This window comes from Mustela nivalis (genome assembly GCF_964662115.1).
Source record: "Mustela nivalis genome assembly, chromosome: 8".
Lineage (NCBI taxonomy): Eukaryota > Metazoa > Chordata > Mammalia > Carnivora > Mustelidae > Mustela > Mustela nivalis.
In genome coordinates, this window is record NC_139027.1 from 110,542,746 (window position 1) to 110,565,581 (window position 22,836).

At 40.4% G+C, this 22,836-nt stretch overlaps 1 protein-coding gene across 8 annotated transcripts in view; it reads right to left on the reverse strand.

Annotated features, from left to right (window-relative positions):
* Positions 1-22,836, reverse strand: part of PLCB4 (phospholipase C beta 4) — a 410,418-nt gene that overhangs the window by 150,143 nt on the left and 237,439 nt on the right. For all 8 annotated transcript variants that reach the window (XM_082744398.1, XM_082744395.1, XM_082744397.1 and 5 more), the window contains one exon: positions 7,018-7,116. In XM_082744398.1, coding sequence (XP_082600524.1) covers positions 7,018-7,101 — 84 coding nt within the window. In that variant the 5' untranslated portion in view covers positions 7,102-7,116. The remainder of the gene's footprint in view (positions 1-7,017; positions 7,117-22,836) is intronic.

The window sequence follows — 22,836 nt, forward strand, 5'->3', positions numbered from 1 at the left end:
ATCCGATCTAGAGGAAGGAACAGGCCTGGGTGTTTTTGCAAAAACTTGGCTGATGTTAGGTGGTACAGTTTTGGGTTGTTTCCATGTTCAGGCCAACTAAGTGCCTAGGCACCTGGCCACAACTTTCTTATCTTGTAAGGAAGAAGTCACATGGCTGAGATGACAAGAAATGTACCTGAAGGCGGGCTGATATAGAACGGGAAAATCCTTAGGCCCACCCACCTTATTATCTCTACTATAGCACAGAGATGGTAAGGAAATTGTGTATGGAGCGGCGCCTGGGTGGCTCAGTTGGTTAAGTGACTGCCTTCACCTCAGGTCATGATCCGAGAGTCCTGGGATCGAGCTCTGCATGGGGTTCCCTATTCAGCAGGAAGCCTCCTTCTTCCTCTCCTACTCCCCTGCTTGTGTTTCCTGGATCACTGTCTCTCTCTTTCTCTCTCTCTGTGTCAAATAAATAAATAAAATCTTTAAAAAATAAAAAAAGAAAGAAAGAAAGAAAGAAAATTGTCTGTGGCGATACAGCCAGTAGGAGGAAGGAGTAAGACTCTAGCTTGCCTTTCTTCTGTTAAATTCCTCATGTTCTCCAACCATGCATTCCAATCTCCTACCTACTTTGCTCGTGCCTCCTCCCCCAGCGACCACAAACCACTTTCAACACAGCCACTAAAGTGTCTCCAAAATGCCTATCAGAGTACCTCAGTCTCGCTGAAATGGCTTCCCACAACGACCAGAAAGAAATCCCAGCTCCTCGTCCTGGTTCTACAACCTTGGTTCTCCTACTCGAGTGTGCTTCCATTTGTTCATCCTCTACTTATGCTTTTCAATTCCCTTTCTGCTCACTTTATTTTTAACTAGAACTTAGGCGATTTCTATTATAAGCAAAATGTTTCTTAGGTACTGTGGAAGATACGATGATAAATGCTGTTCATTTCAGGAAAAGGAACAGCCTAAGTGCATCCATAAATCTGACCCTTCTCTCTGCCTCCCTTGGGGACCACCCAAGCTTCCGGTGCCAGAAACCCCCACCTCACTTTACAGTCTTTATTCTCCTTCACCTTCTCCACCCACTGGGTCAGAAAATCCTCTGATTCATTCTCATGCCTAGCCTCTCCCCTTACTTCTCTCCATGGTGTGGACACTGTCCTGTCGCTTCGGTTCTTGCTCTCCAGCACCCTTCTCTCGGCCCTAGCTGGACAAGCCACTCCTCTCCCCCACACCCATGGCCTTGAGCAAGCTGTGGGCTCCACCCACCTCTCAGCTGTGGTTTGATCAACTGGCTGGCCCTTCCATTAAGACTCAGCCAGGGACGCCTGGGTGGCTCAGCTGGTTGAGCGGCTGCCTTCGGCTCAGGTCATGATCCCGGCGTCCTCGGGAGCCTGCTTCTCCCTCTGCCTCTGCCTACCACTCTGTCTGTTTGTGCTCACTCTCGCTCCTCTCCCTCTCTGACAAATAAATAAATAAAATCTTTAAAAAAAAAAAAAAAGACTCAGCCAGAAGGGGGTCTGCTCTCTTAGGCATCCCAGATCAGCCCCGCACACTGGACACCTGTTCCAGTCCTCTCACACCACAAGGAAGATGACCCACCACCGTCCTCATCACAACTTGACTTTGGGGGAAAGGGCAGGGGTGAGGGTGGTAAGGCACCTCGGCCACGGGCTAAGTTTCAAATGAGACGTCTGGACTTAATTTGTTGGCTAATGAAGTGATCTCCACACATTTTTGTTTTGCTTTAAATATCCAATTCTAGTGGGGACTGGAGTTTGAAGAACGTGAGACTTGTGGCAAGACAAGCAATTCCTGAACTAATATCCACCAGGCACATGTACTACTAATAGGTTCCTAGGTTGAAAATTCCATAATTAAACTCGGCTGAGCTCATTTCCCTACTTTATCTCTACTTCCCCACTCCAAATTTGAAGTTATATTATTCTTGGCTTTGTGATTGGCAATTTTAGGCTTTAAATAATAGAAGCATGAGCTTCTATTCCATGTACCATCAACTGACCATCAGCAATACCTCCCAGGAGAATATTAATCTTCCAGTCTTTCCTCCAGTTTTCTAACCATTTGGACTCCAACACCTCCCTGCATTCCTCCTGTGTGTGGGTAAATTAACATTCCATTCAGTTCTCTCACTCATAATTACATTTTTGTCCACCTTTTAGAGTACTTTAAAGACCAGGGGCACCTGGGTGACTCAGTGGGTTAAGCATCTGCCTTCGGCTCAAGTCATGATCCCAGGGGCCTGGGATCGAGCCCTATATTGGGCTCCCTGCTCCACGGAGAGCCTGCTTCTCCCTCTCCCTCTGCCCCATCCCACCATTTGTGCTTGCTCTCTCGTGAGTGTGTGCTTCCGCCCCTCTTTCAAATAAATAAAATTTTTTTTAAAAGTTGAAAAACCACTAAATATTATGATTATCATTACCATCATGGTGACTCTGTAAGCATATTTCCCTGCAAATACAAGTAACAGGCAAAATTCTACACTCCACTCTTTGAGCCCAATATCCTGATCCTGTTGGTACAATTCTGTTTAAACGATCCAAAACTTGGGGACTATTAAAAAATAAGTAAGTAAATAAATAAATAAATAAAAGGCTAGCTATCATCTGGACAGTCTAAGGGAACACTGTCTATGAGGCCTACCCGAGGAGGATTTATTTCTATAGAAGAATGTACTTTGGGTTGATCAACCAGTTACTCAGAGTCTTTACAGTTAGCTAGAGATGTTGCACCTGTTTTGTGTCCACAGAGACATGTGGGATTCATGGCTGGTAGAAAAGACAACCACAGAACTCACAGTTTCATGGTCCTATAGGACAGCAACCAGCTTTGTAGTGAACTGACCAAACTTGGGTTAGCTTCCCTCTCCTAACTATATATAGTTGACCTTCAAACAGCATGGGTCGACGTAGATGTGGAGGTTTTCTGTTTTGTTTTGATAAACACAGTACAGTGCTGTAGATGTATTTTCCTAACAATATTTTCTTTCCTGTAGCTTCCTTGATGGTAGGAATACAGCAGAGAATACATATGACACACAAAATATGTGTTACTCAACTGTTTTTGTTATCGGTAAGACTTCTGGTCAACAATGGGCTATTAGCAGCTAAGGTTTTTGGGGAAGGCGGAGGTCAAAGTGGTATGAGGATTTTTCACGGCAGAGAGGTCTGGGCCGCACCCCCTGAGTTGTTCAAGGGTCAACTGTACAACTCTCTTCTTCCAGTGCTCTTAGAACTAGCTTTGCCATGTTGCCGGTGTCCTCACAGAGGGGTTAAATAAATCTTGAAGCCAAAATACTTTCTATGAGGGTTGTGTTTTTAGGGTGTTTTTTTTTTTTTTTGAAAATTATATTTAGAAAATTCTTCACTTCCCTGATGAACAGCCTGGGGTGTGTAGGCTGTCTGGGCCTTTCGGAGCTTTGCTACGTGGTCCTCCATTCGAATGTCAGAGCTGCCCTGGAAAGAGGCAACTGTTGGCCTCTTGCACTCGGACCTACTTTAGGCTGGTCCTGGTCCTGCACTTTGATATTTCACTGAGCCTGGGTGGCTCAGTCGTTTAAGTGTCTGCCTTCGGTTCAGGTCATGATTTCAGGGTCTGTGGATCGAGCCCCGTGTCAGGCTCTCTGCTCAGTGGGAAGTCTGCTTCTCCCTCTCTCACCCACGCCCCAGGCTCATGCATTCGCTCTCTATCTCTCTCTCAATAAATAAAATCATAAAAAAAATAGTGACTAGTCAATACTAATTTTCTGATCTAGTGCGCGCTCACCCACAGCCTGACCCCCTTCCTTGCCTTCTGTAAACACGTGCATGGAACACAATGGAGTATCTGGCTGATCCCTCGGGCCCTCATGATAACGTTAGTTGTCACAGGGTGCTGAAGGCATTTCTGCCCCTTCGTAAATGGTCCCTTTGCTATGATGCTTTTGGGATACTCGGGCTGTGTCCTCTCTAACTTCTGCTCCTCTCGCTTGCCGTCAGCTGTCATTTCCCACTGCTGTTCACACACACCGAAGAAACAAACCTTTTACACTTGCATTTTGTCGCCTTTTAATATTTTAGCAGCTGTGGCTCCAAAGAACTGAATCTTACAGGACCGGGAAACGCTAATAAAAAGTGGCCATGGTCCAGTTTCTAATATTGTGACTTTCTTGTTTGATACGTTGTTATGAAGAGAGGCATCTACTTTATTAAGTAAAAACTTGTTTTGCTTATATCCTGATAAGATATCACTTAAAGCTGAAAGCCGTGCTGGATTGTATTTAATCCTTGTTCAAGACTGTGACCTCTGCCTCATTTTCTGAGGAACCTGGGTGAAAAGCAATGGCCCTTAGGAGCCCCCGTAAATCAGTGTTTTCTAAATATGAGTGACTCGTGATGATTAGTAGCTAAAGAAAATCATCCTGAGAAATAAAAATAATAACCTCCAGCTCATCAAATCACAGTTCACTTGATAAAGCATAAAAATAGCACTTTTTTCCTCTTAATGTGTTTCTGCTTACATAACAGTAGCCAAGATACTCAGCCCGTGATAGTATTTAATCTCTTCAAAATGACCTTCTCTGATTTATTAGAAGGCATGCAGTATTTTTAAGTAATCCTATAGATTTCCAGTGCTTGGGATGCTGCCCAAGGAAACGGCCAAACTTTAGGATAATACTCTAGTAGTTCCTCGGGGTGATGTCCCACCAGCTCATAGCCAAGGGTCAATGGTCATTATCTTGGTGACTCTAGTGTTCAACCTGGACCTGGCTTACCTGGGAAAATTGCTTGTAAGTGCTAAGCCAGTCCCTGGCCTTCTTTGCCACACTGGGTAAAGTGGATTAAAAACAGCCCACTGCAATAACTTACTTTGTACTAAGCTTGAATTATATCAAATTGTTGATATTGGTCATTTATTATTTAAAAGACGAAACCTGTTATACAGTTTACCCTAATGTTTTGAGTCCATTGAGGTTCAGATCCCCATACGGATCTTGAAGATTATCAAGTACTCTCACCATTTCACTTAACAACAGGAATAAACAATAATAGAACCAGACCGAGTTGGAAACATTTTTGTCTAAAATTCTCTCAACAGTGAGTTCGGCAGTTGCAGGCCTCCTACTAGTCCCCAGAGAAAGAGAAGTAAAAGATGGTCTTTGACCTCAAGAAACTCAGAACACAGTAGGAGGCATAAAAACAGCAAATAAAATGTGAATATGGTGTAAAATGTGCAAAAGGTAGGTTGGTGGTGGCACAAAGGTGTTATCAATAAGATTTTATTTATTTATTTGACAGTCAGAGACTATAAGTAGGCAAAGAGGCAGGCAGAGAGAGCGAGGGGGAAGCAGGATCCCTGCTGAGCAGAGAGCCCGATGTGGGTCTCCATCCCAGGACCTGGGATCATGACCTGAGCCAAAAGCAGAGACTTTAACCCACTGAGCCACCCAGGTGCCTCAAGGAGTTAACAATTCTTATTGAATGGGTCAAGGAAGAGATCAATGATGTAGAGATTTCTCATCTGGGTTTTGAAGGATGATTAGGAGTTCACCAGTCACACTAGGAGGAATAAGGCATTTTAGAAAAAGAGAGCAGCATGCACAAAGCGTGTAACATAACAGTGTCTTGGGGGAATTGCTAGGGGATTTTTATGGTGAAAGCAGAATGTGTGTGTGTGTGTGGCAAACTGGTGGGAAATAAGGCTGCGGTATTAGGCAGGAACCAAATCAAGGAAGGCCTTATATTTCATCTTATCCTACAATAGAGAATTATGGAAGCCTCTGAAATAGAGAAAAAGCAAGTTCTGATTTAGATTTTCAAAAGATCAGAATCACAATTCTGGAAGGGAGAAAAAAAGAACAAACAAACAAAAGACTAAGAGAAAACTGCCAAAGAATTAATAGTGGTTATCTGAAGGGGGTGCAATATTTTGTCTTCTCATAGCAAAATGCAGCTAACTGTTCCTTCTCAGAAGGAGTCAAGTTTGTCCTATAAACAGCTGTCACTTCAATATTTTAATTTACTACAAGGAATAGTGACCGCACTGGGGCCCATCCTTAGCCTTTCTCAATTTTGTTTACTTATGAAGCAACTATGGCATAAATCTAGAGGGTATTAGGATACACATTTTGGAAAAGCCAAGTCGACAAGTACTGTGTCACGTCAGCCCACAGATCTCATGAAAAGGCCTGACAATCCAAACCTCTGAGGGGGCCACCACAATCAGCCACCACACACATTCCAGAGCTTTCCAGGGGAACCAATTCTGACTTGAGATGAAGTCTTAAACAATTTTACATTTCACTTTGCCTCAGAGGTGACAATCTCCTCATCCCCCCTTCCCCAATTCACCTCAAATTCAAGTACAGTCCAAGAAAAACAATGCATTTACAAATGCTAATGAGGCTTCAACTCACAGACCTAAACTTCCCTAATAGATTGGTGGCCCCCAACTCCTGCTCTATAGAAAGTCTGGAGTCCATGTTGTCTTGCAAAGGGCAAAAGCGATAAATGGTAGAAACCCAGGCATGCAAAGCTTTGATCCAGCTGTTCAGTAGGAATGAAACTGACAAAGCAAGTGACTAGCAAAAAGTCCAACCACTATTCCATTTACAACAAATACAAAGTTTTATGTAGCAAGCCTGCCAAAAACACTTCGTTAGGCAAAAACTGTTGCTACATGAAATCCATCTGTAAAAACAGGGTAATAACAGCAACAACCTTATAAGGTTGTTGTGAAGAATTAAACAAATAATACACACAAGTGCTTAGAAGACTGTCTGGCACACAGTGAGCACTCAATAATTTATAGCATCATTATCCTGATTATATCTGGCACATGGTAAGTGCTCAATAAATTACAGTATCATTTTCATTATTATTATATCTCATAACTTGCCTCTTTCCAACTATTTCAACTTATAAATCTCAAAGATGTTCTTACTTATGTCAAAGACTATTTACTCAATACTGTAATTAAAATGAAATAATTATAAGAATGTTTTGAGAGAAAAGATTAATAACACTTCTTTACCTCTTCATATCTGTCAAAAACGGCTCCTTCTTGCAAAAAGGAAGGAACTTCCTTCTGCCAGTTAAATTCATAAGGTTTGGCCATGATTACACTCAAGACCTAAAAATGAAAAAGAACATCTCATTAGTGTGCAAAATTTAAAAACAAGCAAAGATCAAAGGTTAATCACTTTATATTTATGCATTTGCGAAAGCTCTTCTTAATATACATAGAGTAAGCCCATAAACTGTCTCTTTCTTCTTCTTTTCTTCATCCGATTCCAACTTCCCTTCACCTTGTCTCTAAACCTGGGGAAATACAGTTTGCTCTTGAACAACACAGGTTTGAACTGGATGGGTCCACTTATACAAGGTTTTTTTTTTTTTTTTTTAGTAAATATAGGACAGTACTTAAATGCATTTTCTCTTTCTTAGGATTTTCTTAACATTCTCTTTCCTTGAGCTCACTTTATTGTAGAAATACAGTATATACCTACATATAATATACAAAATATGGTTAACCAACTGTTTATGTTATTGGTAAGGCTTCTGGTCAACAGCAGGCTATTCGTAGTTAGGTTCTGGCAGAGTAAAAAATTATATGTGAATCTGTGATCACATGGAAAGTTGGAGCCCCTAACTTCCCTGTTGTTCAAGTGTCAACTGTAATAGCCACAAAGAGGTGATCAACCAGAGGTGATCATTTGGGAACCTTCCCCTCCTTCTCCAAATCATATAAGATAGTAAGGTATGTATTTTAATCTGATGGCATCAGATAAAAGAGAGAAACCACAATCCTGACCCTATTTACAGAAGAGGCCTACTGCTAAGGGTGGGTGGTTCTGACAGCCTACACTATGAGCCTAAAGATGGACGCATGGGCAGAGAAGTCCACTGGATGATGAGTTGCAGAATCAAACAGGAGTAGCTGAAATATTTTTATTGCTCTTGGTTCTCTCAATAGCCCTCTCACCCCTTCCTCACTTGGGCACTCAGAGGACTGCAGAAGGTCTGCTTTCTAGCACAGGGCAGCATATATTACACTGAAAGAGAGCATGGACATTCTTCAAGGTGGTTGCCTGTACTTTGGAAGAAGCGGGCACTCTTTCTACCCACACTTCTTAGCAAAACCCACCATGGTCTACCTCTAGTAACTGCAAGCAGGAAATCTTCAATGAAAAGGTTTAAAATGAATTAAATGAAAAGGAAAATCTTCAATGAAAAGGTAACCAAGAATTACCAAATATTTAAGCAATGCCAAGAACATGGAAGATGGATACCAAACCCAATAAGTAGAACTGACACCCAAGAAAACAGAGTTAACAGGAGTGACTGAATCTGACTTTGGTTTAAGTGTGGCTAATAAGTGTGGGGGGAAACAGTGCATTCAATTCCAAAAATATAATTAACCAGAAATCTAGAAATTTAAAAAAGATTATTGAAATCAAACTCTTATCAGACGAGCAGAGTTATAAAGAGAACTCAGCTGAAATGCTGAGCCAAGGGATTCTCAGAGAATGCAACAAAACAGAAAGCAAGCACAATGGAAAAATTTAGAGAGGTGGAAAATGAAAGCCAAAGATTCAACCACCACCCAACGAAACAGCTTCTTCCATCAGGAGAGAAAGCAGAGCCAATGGAAGGACTAATCAAAACAACAGTGGAAGAATATTTCTGAAATTTGAACATTTGCATATTCAGATTTGAGTCCTCAGTGTGAATATCTGAGTCCCTGGTTGAAAAAAGAATCCACTAATACAAGCAGCATAAATGTGGGAAGTGGGTAGATACACACACTTAAAAATACCTTCCGTGTCACTGAGAACAAGAGATAAGAAGAGAAGTTTTGAAATTCCTAAGAGATATGCAGAGAGAAGACAATTCAGAGGTGAATGACAGGTAGATGGAAATCGAGCATACTGTTCTCAATACTGCAACCTCAAAACTCTGGGGGACAATAATTTTGGACTTGAAATTGTGTCCAATCAACTAATAGATTAATTTGTAGGAGAAAATAGAGGTATTTATGGACTTGAAAGGTACGAAAGATTTAATGACCTACTCTGAAAGATTTAAGGTATTACATGCTCTGTCAAGACGAAAAATAAATGTAGAGATGGGATAGGGGAAGTAATGTGAAGACAGTGAAGACAGAAGAAAAAAAAAAGGAAAGTTTACTCTTAAGTTTTACTTACTATACACACACAAAAAAAGATGAAGAAATTATAATAATTTTGCTCCCAAATTGCTGGTTATATCAATACAGAGGTTGTGGCAGCTCACGTGATGAAAGGGAAGGAAGTATGGACTTAAGGGAGGTCAACCATTTGGGGAGTGGAATATCAGTATTTAAGACTCTTGACACTGGCAGAAAGATAGAAGTTTAAGAATTTAAGAATTTTCCTAGAGGAAATTAAAAATGGAGAGTAAAACTTGCACATCATTAGGGAGAGAACAGAATAAAGAAACACGCGTGTCCTTTAAAAAGAAAACAGCTGTGGGGAGGAGGGGGAAAAAGAACACTATACATGGAGAACACAAAAGAAAATGACAACATATCCCGGTTATAACAGATATAAATTGGCTAGATTCATGTATAAAAAGAAAAGAGAGAGGCTTTGACATTAGGTAACACTGTGATTGTTTACCAGAAGTATTTATAAAATAAAAATGATACAGGAAGTTCAAAAATGAAGGGATGAATAAAACAGTCTAATAAGAACATGCTAGGAGGAAAGAAAGCAGGTGTCCACAGTAATGTAGCAGATAAAACAGACTCAGGGAAAACAGCAAGAGAGAGTGATAAATCATCTTAGGAAAAGAGATGATCACAGGGACTTACTAGTCATTACCATTAAAGCATGTGAGTACATAACATCAGAACATATACTGAAAAACTGGTCAAATACAAAGAAATTTGACAAAGTCACAAACATATTAGGAGACAATGAATGAGTCTCAGAAATTAATGGAATGAGACAAAACTGTAAGAATATTGAAGAACAGAATACCGTACTTACTGTAAAGTTTAACCAAAACAATTTAGATGACTTAATTTAAATATATTACTGAATTTAAACATGCCCCTGCTTTCTTTACATATTATACATATATATATGTGTATATATATATACACACATATACAAATATAGAATATTGACTCTTGAATAGATAATATATTATTATTGTATATATTTTTCACTCCCTCTTTGTATTCAAGCTACCCCCCATGCATATAATAATCTCAGAGTCAGTTCATAATTGAGCCATAGAAGACACCTCTGTCTTTTCAAAAGTCAGAGTTTAAGGTGGCCATGCTCATTGGCCAAAATTAGGCCAAATTACAAATTGATGAGAGAGTGAATAAAATCTATATGCATATAAATTAAACATAAATATACACAGACTTCTAAATAATTCTTCAATAAAACAGAATAGTCAAAGCAAAAATTATAAACTTCTTAGAAATGAAAGGTGGGAGCATTATATATCAAAACCTAGGTAAGTAATATAGAGCCAAAAGTTGTTTTAAGATGATCAGTAAAAGTTAATTACTTTCTGAATATTCACATATTAGATAAACATTTGTCAAGTGTTGGGGAAAGAGAGAGATTGGGAAGGAAGACGTATAAATTCACAACATGTGTGATGACAGGGGGTGTAATTACAAAGAGAAGAAAAACACATGACAGAATAGTACGTGTAACTTTAACCAAAATATCTGAACACCTAAATAAAGTGAATGGGTTTTTCAAGTTAAAACAAATTCAACTCAAAGAAGGAGAATACATAAACTGAACCTTGGAAGAAATTGAAAAAATAATAAAAGATTAGACCCGCATGGGTCTACTGGTGAGTTCTATAAATGTTCAAGGAAAAGGCAAATCCTACTTACCTAACATTTTTCCAGGACACGGGAAAAAGTAAGTTACTCCCTGTCTCATTCCACAAGTCCCATGATCAGGTCCTGACAAGGACACCATAAGGTAGGTCAACAAAACACCAACCGACCCTAGAGTTTAATCCTCACAGAGCAAAAATTCTAGCTGACAGATGAACAAATCTATCCCAGAAAGTGGCTAAAAGAAGAATTCTGGATGTTTCATCACTGAAAGCAGATCCTTGTGACTCACTACCTAAAGGGATTAAGGAGAAAATTCTAGCACACACGTATCCCGGCATACCATACAATAGGAACTCAACCTGAATGTCAAAGGTCTCTAACACATACCATTAAATAAAACCCGGAAGGCACAGGATGATATGCTCTATGAACGGTGTGATACCATTTACCTAAATACACAGTTACAGAATAAGACCCGTGTAATACCTAATACCACTGATGTAAATACACAGACATGAGACAAACCTATGTACTTCTCTAGGCAAATTTATGTGTATATAGATAAAATATTAAAACATTTGGAAATTTGTGGGTTACCTGGGTGGCTCAGTTGGTTAAGCATTAGAACTCGTGATTTTGGCTCAGGTCATGATCTCAGGGTCAGGAGATGGAGCCCCATGTTGGGCTCTGTGCATGGAGCCTGCTTGGGATTTTCGCTCTCCCTCAGCCCCTCCTCCACTCACACAATCATACTCATTCTCTCACCCCTCCCCCCAAAAAAAGGAAATTTATCTACCCCTGGGAAGGAAATAAAAATTGGAACTGAAAATCAAGGTATTTTTAGTGTTATCTTTGCAATGCACGTTTTTATCATAGGAATATATTCTCACATTCATGTGCTGCTTGTGTAAATAGAAAAGAATGCAAATTTCAAAGAGGAACAAAAAAGCTGAAATCCTAGATAGGCAGATTTGTGCTTCTTTAGTCCCAAACAATTTAGAAAAAAAAAATTTTTTTTAAGAGTTTATTTATTTAGCAGAGAGAGATCACAAGTAGGCAGAGAGAGACGGGGAAGCAGCTCCCTGCTGAGCAGAGAGCCTGATGCAGGGCTGGATCCCAGGACCCTGGGGCCATGACCTGAGCAAAAGGCAGAGGCTTAACCCACTGAGCCACCCAGGCGCCCCAGTCCTAAACAATTTAAAACAGCAGCAGAAGAAAGTAGTAAGTCATGGCTCTTCGAAGGAGGAATGACTCCATTACTCACTACTGACCAAACTAAAAGCAGGTGAGAGCAGAAAGGGTATTCTAACCAGGGCAGCTGAGGTCGGTCATTACCAAGGCTTCCCATGGAAAGCCAAGATGAGCCAGGGAGCAGACAGTGCGAGAAGAGGAGCTTCCTCCCAGACCATGTCTCTGTATCCCCAGTAATGACTGTAATTGGGTCTCTCTTCCTAATTCTCTCCACTCTTATTGGTTTATTGTTTTCTGTGTCTTTCCAAGTCTTTTTCTTGGTGTCTGTATTGGAGAGACAGACACATATACACAGCCCCTTCACCCAAGGTGGGTTAGAAGCCAGCTTCTGGTACAGTGCTGTGTATTCATGCTTTCTATGCCATAAAACAGATCTGCAGAGCAAAATAGACCCACAGAACCCCTCAGGCTGTCACAGATGTGTTATTCAGTGATCTGTAATGAGCATAACCAACTACAGGGAGCTAAGTGATAGAACGGAAGACAGATGAGAGAGCTACACGGTGCCCTCCCCAGCTGACCAGACATCAGAAATCAGCAGGCAAAACACCTCTACTTTGCAGAACTTTGTGTTCTATGATCTTTTCACTCCTGCCAACCATACCTTTTAATATTTCCCTTTGGTTTTATTTAAAAAAACAAAACAAAACAAAACCAGCAACCACAGGCTACTGATATGAAATGTTTGTACTGAAAATGAAAAGAAAGCTTCTATCAACTTGCATCATCTATCATTGGTCGAACTGGTTCTCCCAGAATCTTTGCAGGGAAAGGACATACAACATAGTCCCCAGTACAGGATGTTTCTTAGATTTCACTACTATCTTTACCATTAAAATATTTATCTCTACCTTGGGTACAAATTTCATCACAATGGTCTCATTATGGGAAGGACTTTGGCGGGAGCTAATGGAAGGAGAAAACTCTTGGCCTCAATATCTAAAGAGATCTGCAGCGGAGGGCGTAGCCCATTGCATGGCTTACTTTTTCAGAGCTCTGGGGTTCTGAACAATGTAAGAGGCATTTTCACAAAATGACACTGGAGTACCCTGAGTCACCTAAACCTTGAACTGGTATGTGGGGGCTATTCTTTGCACTGCCCCCAAAATACGTTCTTGGGTCCAGCATTAGGAGCAGCGGCTGGTTTATTTTATGTAGATGGTACATCCGTGACCTACAGACTCAAAAACATCAGCCCAGCCTTCACAGCTGTCTGATCCAGGTAATTGATTTTAAAATGGGAACAAAGGAAGGAACATGTCTCAGTCCAACTGACTCCAGAGAAAATTAAAGAGACAGTTACTTATTTTAAAAGGCAGGGAGGGGGGTAATGGTCACTCTATGACTATGCCCTTTTACAATCATCTCAAAGTTCCACCTACCAGCTAACTGATTTAAAAAAAAAAAAAAATGCTTTACTTGTACCATGAGAAAGCCTCCTCTTCTCAAATTCTCTGGTTGGCCTTCTAAGGCCTCCCTTACACAAGATCCCCCAAGGTTTGACTGCCTCCTTCATCTCCATAGAGCACCACCTCTCCCTACAGAGTCCACAGGAAAGGGTCCTCCTCCTTGGGGACACAGGAAGTCAAGGAGAATTTACACAAAGAATGGATATATAACTCAGCACCTTTTCCAGAGTAAACACTGAAGTGAACAGCTACTGGAGGGAGGCCAATGGGCTTTTAAATAGTCGCATTGTTCCTCAACTCTTATGCAACTGGAACGGATTAGCTATTGCACTGGTGGCAGAGGAAACGCTCCCTGGACTGCAGAGCTTGGCAGAGAGGGGACGAGAAAGGAAGGGAGCCCTCCCTAGAAGACCTTGCTTCATATCAAGTAGCAAAAAGTTCCTTCTGAAGATGATGAGAAACTGAAAGTGTTAGTATAATGTCAACAAAGGAGCCCAGGCCGGCTAATGGGGACCAAATATCAAATTGTTCAAGTAAGATGTACACTACACATGAAGTTGGACTTCTATCCATTCATTCGCTTGGGTGAGGAGAAACTGAGGAAGAATAGCTTTTTAGTTGACTATTCTGCCCTGCATCTTTAAAAATCTGCTGTCTTGTCTCGCTGGCTGGACCTACCCTCAAGACTTATAGACTTACAAGACCACGTACCCTGGATACGCTGAATCAATTATGGAGTCAACTCTGCCCATCCCCCACCACCCCTGACATTTGGGTCAAAACATTGGTAAAAATTTTTTGTTTCTGGCCCCATGTCTCATATTCTGGTAGAGAGTGAACGGGCAGAAGTATGTGAAATCAGGTATTTTTAAGGTCCTGGGTGTGGTAGGCTGGATAATGGCTCCCCAAAAAGATACCCACATCCTAATCTCTGAAATCTGAGTTTTAACCTTACATGGAAAAAGAGGACTTTGTAGATGTGACTAAAGTAAGGATCTCGAGATGGGGAGATTATCTTGGATTATCCAAGTAGGCCCTAAGTGCAATCATCCTAAGTATCCTCACAAAAGGGAGGCAGAAGGAGATTCGACACAGACAGAAGATGACAAAGCAACGTGACCAAAGAGGGAGAGACTGGAGTGATGCCACCAAAAGCCAAGGAGTGCTGGCAGCCACAGTCATTGAAAGAGTCAAGGGATGGAATCTCCCCCCTCGCCTGGAGGGAGATGGCTCCACAAACATCTTCATTTCAAACTTCTGGCCTCTAGAACTGAGAGAGAATAAATTTCTATTGTTTTTTCAGCCACAAGTTTGGGGTGATTTTTTTTTTAATAGCCTGAGAAAACAAAGATATTTCTACAGTATAATATATACAGACCCCATGATGAAAATAACTAAGGTTGTTATCCAGAATAGAGGGCTGGGATAAAATCTCCACAGACTTAACACAAATTAGTTGGTTATCAAGCACAGTTCAATGTCTTGTTCTTCAATCTTTAAATAAGATACCCCTATATTTCTAAAAACAGATGGACATCTACATTGGATCACCCCAAGCTTTGGATAAATGACTGCCCTTCGAGGGAGAACCTACTTTGACACTGATATATTACATCATTAATGAAAATTTCTCCCATTTGCTAAAAATACCTTCCTTTTCTTCAAGCCATTAAATAGCCTTTTCCAAAAGCACATATAAATTGTGCAGGATTACAACAATGATAATAGGCAATGCTACTGAGGGTTGGGGTAAGGGCATTCTTGTACAGTTTGGTGAAAAGGAATTTTGTAGTGCATTTCTATAGTCTTGAAGTGTCCATACTCCAATCTAGTAATTCTACCAGTAAGATTTATCCTCCATCAATGCACACAAAATCTGTGGACAAAGGCACTGTGGTGCTACTCCTGACGGAAAAATACCTTCTTTATATGATCATCGTCAAGCAACTGTTTAAATATACTACAGTATTTAAATATTCTGTGCTCATCCAACATAATGCTTTCAATGATTATTTGCTGAACAACAGCAAATTTAGAAGAGCTTCTAAAAATAGTCTTAACTCCCTCAAACAAATACAAATGCCCTCAATATATTATTCAGCAAGTAAAAAAGTTGGTTATTAAACTGTATCCAAGAAGGATCCAAATTTTTATTTATTGTATACATATTGCTTACACACACATTTTTTTAACAAGAGAAGAGTAACAAAACTTACACTAAAACACAAGATAAACAAGTAGTATATCTTGGTGGCAGAATTTTAGGTGATATTTTAATACTTTGTGTGTTTTAAAATATTTGTAGTGACTATAATTTTGATAAAATCAGGAAAAAATGTCCTCTAAAAACATTAAAAATATTATTTTTTTTCCATACAAACCAGTTTTTAAATAATGTTTTCTGCCACAACTCCTGGCAAGTACAAAGAGCAGGAAGAAACTAATAAAACTGTAAAATGTTCTTTTCAAGATTTGCAATCCTGACTATACACTGGAACCTTCACACACTGATTATGACTGGTTCCCAGGAAGAGTTACTTAATAATACTGATTAAAACTTGGGTATTAACTCTAAAGCTTCTATTTAAGTACTTCTCCTTGGAAGGAAAACAGATTATGGTCATGCTAGATTTAGGCTTTAATGAACTCTGAACTACCACGAAACTTAAGGCTTCTGCCATGATAAATCTATAAAATTAACCAGAAATACGTAATAAATTTTTTAGCAATAAAGCACCACCTGGTTCAAAATAATTTCCTGACATTTGTAAAACACATGCACTGAATAGAAATAAAATGAGAACAGCAAACATCTGCTCTTTGTATCCATCTTCCCCTTAACATTAATAAGAGGCAGATGTAACATTCTTAAAGTTTATTATAGAAGATATGGATAAAAATATGATGAATTTACCTTCATGAATTTATTGGGAGATACCTATGAGCATATTATTTGGCTTCATTATTTAAGAATTTTACAAAACATCTAGAAGATGCTAGGTAATTGGGGATATTTAGGACCAGCTTAATTTGAATATAATGAATAATTACTAAGATATAATTCAGTCTGTAATGACCAGTTTGCAAAAAATCAGAATATGACAAAGTATATAGTTTTCCAAGGAAGGAACTGGTTTGTTTCAGAAGGTTCCTTGGATTTTGGTTGTTTGACTACAGCAATTCCCTTGAAAAGGCCATCCAAGTTCATGTGTCAGTACTTCAAGAGCCTCTTAAATTCCGTGAGGGCTGAAACTGTATTAATAACACCAAAGGCAAGGGAAGCAAGGGCAAAAAGGAACTATTGGGACTTCATCAAGATCAAAAGCTTTCTCAGAGCAAAGGAAATAGTCAACAAAACCAAAACACAACTGACAGAATGGGAGAAGATATTTGAAAATGACATACCAGATAAAGGGCTAGTATCTAAGATCTATAAAGAACTTATAGAACTCAACACCCAAAGAACAAATAATCCAATCAATAAATGGGCAGAAGACATGAACAGACATATCTGCAAAGAAGACATCCAGATGGCCTATAGACACATGAAAAAGTGCTCCACATCACTCGGTGTCAGGGAAATACAAATCAAAACCACAGTGAGATACCACGTCACTCCAGTCAGAATGGCTAAAATTAAGTCAGGAAATAACAGATGTTGGCAATGATGCAGAGAAAAGCGAACCCTCCTACACTGTTAAAGGGAATGCAGGCTGGTGCAGCCACTCTGGAAAATAGTATGGAGCTTCCTCAAAAAGTTGAAAACAGAGCTACCCTATGACCAGCAACTGCACTACTAGGTATTTACCCTAAAGATATAAACATAGTGATCCGAAGGGGTACATGCACCTGAAAATTTATAGTAGCAATGTCCACAATAGCCAAACTATGGACAGAACCTAGGTGCCCATGAACAGATGAATGGATAAAGAAGATGTGATATGTGTGTGTGTGTATACACACACACACACACACACACACACACAGTGGAATACTATGGAATACAATGGAATACTATGTAGCCATCAAAAAACCAAAATCTTGCCATTTGCAACCACATGGTTGGAACTAGAGGGTCTTTATGCTTAAGCAAAATCAGTCAATCAGATAAAGACAATTACTATATGATCTCTCTGATCTCTCTGATATGAGGAATTTGAGAGTCAGGGAGGGGGTTCGTGGGGGGAAAATGAAACAAGATGGGATGGGGGAGGGAGACAAACCATAAGAGATTCTTAGGAAACAAACGGAGGGCTGCTGGGGGGTTGGGGGGTTGGGGGGAGGGATAGGGTAGCTGAGTTATAGACCTTGGGAGGGTGTGTATGGACTATGGTGAGTGCTGTGAATTGTGTAAGACTGATGATTCACAGACCTGTCCCCCTGAAGCAAATAATACATTATATGTTAATTTAAAAAAAAAAAGTTGTCTATGGGAGGCCTGGGTGGCTCAGTCGGTTAACCGGCTGCCTTTGGCTCAGGTCATGACCCCAGGGTCCTGGGAAGGAGCCCCGTGGCCTGCTCCATGCTCAGTGAGGAGTCTGCTTCTCCCTCTCCCCTACTCTGCTCATGTTCTAATAAATGAATAAAAGCTTTAAATGAATGAATGAATGAATGAACGTCGTTGTCTTTGACTGGGATTCTCCGACCTGATGAGGTCTTGCTACTCATCTCTTCCCACAGAGTTAATTCCCACTGAAGGGCTCTGACAGACCCTTGGCTTTAGGGAGCAATATTGGTGAACGAAGATGAGGACAAGGGGGCACATCTGCTTACGATGTCCTCTGAGGTGTCGGATTCCTAAATGTCTCGTGAGTCCCTGGCTTACCAGTATTTTGATCTCCTAGAAATAAAATATATAATTTGCATATTAATGATTTTTTAAGTAGTGAATTACAGACGTGACTTCTAAAGATAAATTTCTGCTTAATGGGATGCAAGATAAATTGACTTTTAGTGTATGAAAATACACAGTATGTGGTAGAAACCTGGGGAAAGGAATATATAAATTAACTTCATGTAACAACAAATCTGTTTCAGCAAGACCTTTTTTTTTCACATTATAATTCTGCACAGTAAAGGCATTTTATTTGTTTTGTGCCTCTGAAATAAAGTATTTTTTACTAACTAAAGGGATACAGCAAACAGCAAAAGTTGTTTTATTACTACTGACTATGTAAGGTAAACAGAGTTAACCCATCAGCCCTGAGGATTAGAGCAGTCCTGAGAAACAATTAGGCAACTTGTAAACAAGGACTGGGCTTTTTTTTTTTTCTCCCTCTCTCATAAGTGGAAGAACTGTCACTATTTTCAAGACCAGAACTAACATAATATACGGCGGTGCATATAGTTCACCAGCACAAAAACTCCTCCCTTAGTAGCGGGGAATTAGTCACACGCCACAACATCTGAAGAGAGTTCCTCCCTTCTCATTCCCATAATAAGGGCTCTGATAAGGTCTGGGGAATAGAAAACAAAACTGCATGATGACAGAGGAAGTACCTTAAGTACCATTTCGATGGAGCTCAAACATAAATAATACAAACTGTGGTCTCTCTTCCATCTTGTTCGAAGCTGTTCTTGACTGTGCAGCTAAGACAGTAGTCTGTAGCTTTGTCCTTGGAGAGCCCAAGGATTCCAGGCTGGGGACTATGAGAATGGGAGCTTGGACTGATCTCTCCCTCAGTCTTAGTTTCTTCTTAACTAGAACATTCTTTGATCTCCTGATGATAATATCTGGATAGCCCAGGTGGGGACACAAGGCAGGAGCACAGGGGAAAAACCAGAGAAGGCTAAGTCTCGTGGGCTTGCTTAGACTAGTGGTTCTCAAAGTGTGGTACCCAGACAGTAAACATCATCTGGGGATTGATTACAAATGCAAAATCTTGGGCCTCACACCCAGACCTTCTGAATCAGAAACTCTGGGGGTATGGCCCAAAAGCCCATGGTGTGTCCAGCAGGCCCGGTGATTCTGACATCAGGTAAAGTCTGAGAACAACTGCCCTGTATCCAGTCTTCATCACAAAGAAAAAGGTGAAGGGGGGAAAAAAAAGGAAGGGAAAGGGATCTTTCAATCTTCATCTATGGAGAGAGAGACCTGCTGGGATTTGGGATTAAAGCTCAGGTGAGAAATAAGGACAATTCATTTGTCTAGAATGCACAGCTGTCTCAGGAAGGCCATGGAAAATCAAAGACATGGAAATTCTGGGTCCTGGTATTTACTTCCCCATCAAGGTCAAGAGTAGATACCAAGATGGCCCCCAAGTAAATGGGTAATTTCCTTCACCAGTTCTTTGAAGCTTCATCTTTTAGGGTTAAGGCTAAAGAAGCCAGCCAAGGGTGACAGATGACTCGAAGAAAGCAAACAAAGGGTGGCATAACCAAAAACCCAACACACCAGCTCTTTAATCTACAATGCAGACAGTGTAGTCACTTACCAAGCAATTTTAAGCACTTCCTTCTTCTGGCCCAGACCTTTAGGGTCCCTGAGAACGATAAACTATGAATGCTAATATTTGTCCTTAGAACTCAAAAAACAAACCAAAAAAAAAAGGGGGCGGGGGACTCAAGATTCACCCAGCAAACTCAATCTTTAAGAAGCTGCAATTAAACCAAACTGCTGAGGAGAAAGACCACATTAAAACATGAGGGTTCTATAAGAAATGTGCCCTGGGCAGCCATGAAAAGCAGCAGCATCCCAAAAGATGCTCAAAAAGGATCCCTTTGCCATTTACATTCTTCTTTGGGTTTATCAGACTTGACTCACTGCCCCAAATATACTGAGCCTTTTGCATTTTTCTCTTCCCTTTCCGTTTTCAAACTTCTCTTTTTAGCTTGGTTAATTCTGCTTGTCCTCTAGGGATCTGAAGAAACTTTAGGTACCACTCCTGTATTTTCACTTAAACACTCTGAACTTCCCTCTTTGTAGAGCTCACCCTGCTATGTTGTAAGCAGTTGCTGGGTGTCTCTGTCTTCACTGGAGGAGGAACTCTGGGAAGACCAGTTGTGTTTGCTATTACAGATCCTCCATTATCATGATGGGGTTACATCCCCATAAACCCACCCTAAGTTGAAAACATCTTAAGTGGAAAATGCATTTAATATTGGCCATCTACTAAATGTCAGCTTAGTCTAGCCTACTTTAAACCTGCTCAGAACACTTAACATTAGCTGCATTTGGGCAAAGTCAGCTAACATAAACCTCTCTGATAATAAAGCATTGACTATCTCCTGTGATTTGTTATGTGGATTATTTCACTAAAAGTGAAAACCAGAGTGGTTGTACGAGTACAGAATGGTTCCGAGCGTATCAGTTGTTTACCCCTGGGGTGGCGTGGTTGCCTGGGAGCTGTGGCTCACGCCATGGCCCAGAAGCACAAGAGAGCGCTATACTGCACAGCCCCAACCCCGGGAAAAGAGCAAAATTCAAAATGTGTAGTGCAGTTTCTACTAAAAGTGTTTCATTTTCACACCACTGTAAAGTAGAAAAATCATAAGTTGAATGATCCTAAGTTGGGGACCATCTGTATAAGGTGAGGGCACTCAGTAAATATAGGAGGAATGAAAGATTGTTCTATGGAAGAACTCCCAACCAAGACTAAGAGCAGCCAAAGACAATAAGCTCTTCCCCTGTTACCCAAATGCACATGTCAGTCCCATGTTTGTGGACACCGGCCCTTCCCTCCAAGATCCTGAAATGCTGTTCCCAGACTCTTGCTCCCAACTCATACCCTCCTGTCCCCTGGGCCCCCCTTGGTGCCTGGCTAGAACTCAGCTGTGGAATGACTTTGCACTCCTCACCTGGTTCTGCAGCTGGTTGGTCCCATGACTCATTTCTTGGCTGACTGTACATCCCAACCCCTATCTCCGCTGTGTCCCCCCCTGGAGCTTGGACCTCTGACCCCTGAAACTCCTTGAGGATGACTCAGATGGGCACCTGGGTCCTCAAGGATAGGAACATACCCTAGACAAGCCTTCATGGGGTATGTGGTTTTCTTTTCCATAGAAGTCCTCTTCAGAGGACAGCAGCAGACTGCTCCTAAGGTCCTCCTCTCTTGTGCTCAGCCCTCCACACTTTGACCTTCATTTGCCCTTGGACTCTCTCTACCACAATTAGGCAAAGTGTCACCAACATGAATGTCATACCTCTTTAGAGGCTTGATTTAGCTTTAATTATCTGAATATTTCAAAGGAAAGATTTTTATTTTATCTTTGCTTGAATAATCTATCTGAATGTTGCCTCAGGCATGTGCTTGGGGTAAGTTTGATGACTTCAAGACAGGACTTCACAAAAACAGGGGAACTGCTTGGTCCTAGGAACAGGCACAAATTCAAGGGCTTGAGAAATCCTTTATTTTAAAAACTATTTTCTTATTAAAATAAACACACGCAGACAACGGGCTCTTAAATTTAATCAAGATTCCTGATATTTAAGTGTTCTCCAAGCAAATTTATAAATAGGCCTTTGCTATTATTGCACAGGAATCATAAGAAGAGGATAAAGAATAAGGCGGTGTATTGGAATGGAGTCCAGACCATAAAAGGAGAAAATATTTTTCCTTAGGTTTTGAGCTAAAAGGTATCCAAATTTAACAGTTTTCTATGTTCATACACACAGAGGTACCATAGGACCCGAAAATAATCGGTGGTCAAACAGATGTAATCTCAATAAACTCAAATTTCACACAAATTTAATGATCTCCTTATATGCTCAGAACTGTTCCACCTCCATTCTTGAAATGCCTTAACTAAGGATAGAGATGGAACTCATAGAGATAATGAGACAAAAAATGACTTGGAATTTGAGGTTTTACAAGGCTTGATTTTTTTTTTCTCCTATTTGTGCCTGTGCTTTAAAAAAATCCACAAACCTTTCTTCTTTGTTTTTTTATGCAATTTTTATACAATTCGTCCGAAAGGAAAAAGAAGCAAAATCTTTAACTTCAGTTCATTTGTGGAAGATATGTTATCTTTTCAGGTTTTTAAATTTTTTTCCAGATGTGGCATCATACTGAATCATGATTTCCAATGAGGCAGAGAATTTACTGGGTGTTGGTTTACGGAAGCAAGAGAACACATAAACACTAGGTGGACATACTATGGGGCCCCTGGCTGGCTCAGTCAGTACAGCATGCACCCTTGATTTCAGGGGCGTGAGTTCAAGTCCTACGATGAGTATAGAGCTTACTAAAAAAAGAACTAGATATACATATTAGAATATACACTGTCTTTGACTTTGTCTGATAGACCAGCAGGAGACTGAACATTTCATGTTTTATCATTGTCATTTGCCTAAGAAATACCAGCACCAGTGTTCATACCCTTTGAAATAGGTCTTACA